This window comes from Penaeus japonicus, unplaced genomic scaffold, assembly GCF_977035675.1.
Source record: "Penaeus japonicus unplaced genomic scaffold, GWHDUDI00000001_assembly GWHDUDI00000003, whole genome shotgun sequence".
NCBI classification, from domain to species: Eukaryota; Metazoa; Arthropoda; class Malacostraca; order Decapoda; family Penaeidae; genus Penaeus; species Penaeus japonicus.
In genome coordinates, this window is record NW_028234405.1 from 44,240,476 (window position 1) to 44,242,975 (window position 2,500).

General features: G+C 48.0%; 1 protein-coding gene across 1 annotated transcript in view; it reads right to left on the reverse strand.

The window, feature by feature from the left end:
* Positions 1 to 1,325: 1,325 nt before the first annotated feature.
* LOC147472181 (uncharacterized) overlaps positions 1,326 to 2,500 on the reverse strand; it is a 2,760-nt gene continuing 1,585 nt past the window's right edge. The window contains exon 1 of the mRNA XM_086534963.1: positions 1,326 to 2,500. This exon is cut by the window's right edge and continues 1,585 nt beyond it. Coding sequence (XP_086391089.1) covers positions 1,326 to 2,500 — 1,175 coding nt within the window.

The window sequence follows — 2,500 nt, forward strand, 5'->3', positions numbered from 1 at the left end:
AGGGTTTATCTTTCGACGGAAGCCGTAAAATTGGTTCAGAACACAGGATCTCCTTGAGTGCGATGAAGGATCTCTCCTGTGCTGCACCCCACACCAACTTGTTACTGCAATCTTTCTTCAGGAGGTTAAGTAGCGGGAGAGAAATTTGCGTAAAATCTTTGATGAAACTCCGGTAGTACCCAACGAGTCCGAGGAAAGAACGAAGCTGGCGTTGATTGGTGGGCTGTGGTGCCATGCGAATCTTCTGTATTTTCTCTTGCTGACACTCGCATTTGCCCTCTCCAATAGTGTGACCAAGGAAGTGTGTCCGTGTGAACGCAACCTCACACTTGCTTGGTTTAAGAGTCATTCGGTGATGAGATAATTTTCTGAAGACTATATCCAGAAGCTTATGATGCTCAGCTAAAGTTGAAGTATGGATAAGAACATCATCCATGAATATTTCTACTCCCGCAATGTCTCCTAGTACCTGACGCATGCACCGATTGAAGACTGAAGGAGAGTTGGTTAATCCGAAGGGGAGTACTTTATATTGATACAGTCCACAAGGGGTCTTGAAGGCGGTTATCTTCCTGCTCTCTGGATGCAAAGGAATCTGGAAGAATCCTTTAGTAAGGTCCAGTTTTGTAAAATACTTTGAACCAGATAAACGCGAGAAGATAATGCGTTGATCAGACATTGGTTCTGCTTCAAACTGAGTAGCTGCATTGACACGACGATAGTCTCCGCAGATCCTGATGTCTCCTCCTTTCTTCTTAACTACGACTATAGGTGAACAATACGAGCTCTTGGATGGTTCAATAATTCCAATAGCTTCCAGCTTCTTTATCTCTTTGATTACCAAGTCGACATACCGTAAGGGTATGGGATATGGCTTGGTACGAACTGGCTCTTTATCACGAAGTACGATTCGATGCTCTTCCACCTTGGCAACTCGGGGTTGATCAGAGAATATTTCGTGGTATTTCTGGATGATCTCTTGGAGGTCTGCCTTCTGGTGGTCATCTAGCTTCGGATTTATAATTAGGTTCTCTGGTCCTTCTATCGAATCAGCCTCAGGAGTCAGGGGCTGACTGAATCCAGAGTCTTCAGGTATAATGGTTGCAGTGCACTCGTACTGCTTGAAGTTATCAATGTTCATCTTAGTGGACGAGCGTCGGCGACCATTCACACTGCGTCGACGGTCTCCTGCTTGCTGCTGACGAGTCTTATGGCAAGTCTGGGGCGCAGGGGAGAATCTTGGGAAGTACTTCTTTATCATGTTAATGTGGAAGCGTTTCCTCTCATGACCTATTTCTACGATATAATTAACGTCGGAAACTCGTTTAATAATCGTATAAGGTCCACTCCACTGTGCTAAGAGCTTGTTTGTGCTTGTAGGCAGCAATATCAAACACTGATCTCCTTCCTCGAGAGTGCGAAGCTTGGCCTTCCTGTCGTAATAGGACTTTTGAGTGGCCTGGCTTTTCAAAAGGTCCTCCTTGGCGAGTTCGCATGTAGTGCAAACGTTCACTCAGATCAAGAACATACTGATAGGAGGAAGTAATTACTGGGTCGTCCTCATTGTTGTCCCACACTTCTCTCAAAACCTGCAATGGACCTCTCACTGGCCTGCCATATACCAGCTCGAATGGAGAGAATCTTAAGGAACTCTGCGGTGCTTCCCTGTAGGCAAATAGCAGCGGTGCCAAGAAACGAGGCCATTCCCGTGGTTGGTCTGCTGCCATGCGCTTGAGCATCTTCTTGAGTGTTCCATTAAACCGCTCACAAAGTCCATTCCCTTCTGGGTGGTATGGTGTCGTCCTCATGCCTTTTACCGACAGGAGCTTCCAAGTCTCTTCCATCATGGCTGATGTAAACTGTGTGCCCCTGTCACTCAGCACTTCCTTCGGTATGCCAATCCTGCAAAGCACGTTGAAGAGCGCCTCTGCAACCGTAGCAGCCTCTATGTTTTTCAGGGCGACAGCTTCCGGCCATCTCGTCGCAAAATCAACAATGGTAAGGATGTACTTCGACTTGTCATCGGCACTTGGCATAATGGGACCAACAATATCCACAGCAACGCGGGAGAACGGTTCCGAAATCACAGGGAGCGGCTGTAGGGGTGCCTCGGTATTTCGTCCCTTATCAGTGGTCTTCTGGCAGACGTCGGAGGAACGGGCGAGTCGTAAGATCTCGGCCCCCATTCCGGGCCAGAACATGGTGGTTTGAATTCGAGCGAGAGTTTTGGCTGCTCCCATGTGACCGCCCAGTAGAGAGTGGTGCCCCAACCTGAACACCTGTTGGCGGCAACCAGCTGGAACGACGAACTGCAACTTTACTTCACCTTGAGGCAAGACAGTTTGTCGATAAAGTCGATTATTACGCCATACAAAGTCTGTCTTGATCCCCTTGTAGAGACGGACGTGACGTTGCTCAGCGTATTCACGTAGCTTGAAAAGGGTGGCGTCATTCTTCTGCTGCTCTGCAATGCCCTCGCCCTTAAGTAATGCCTCGAGAC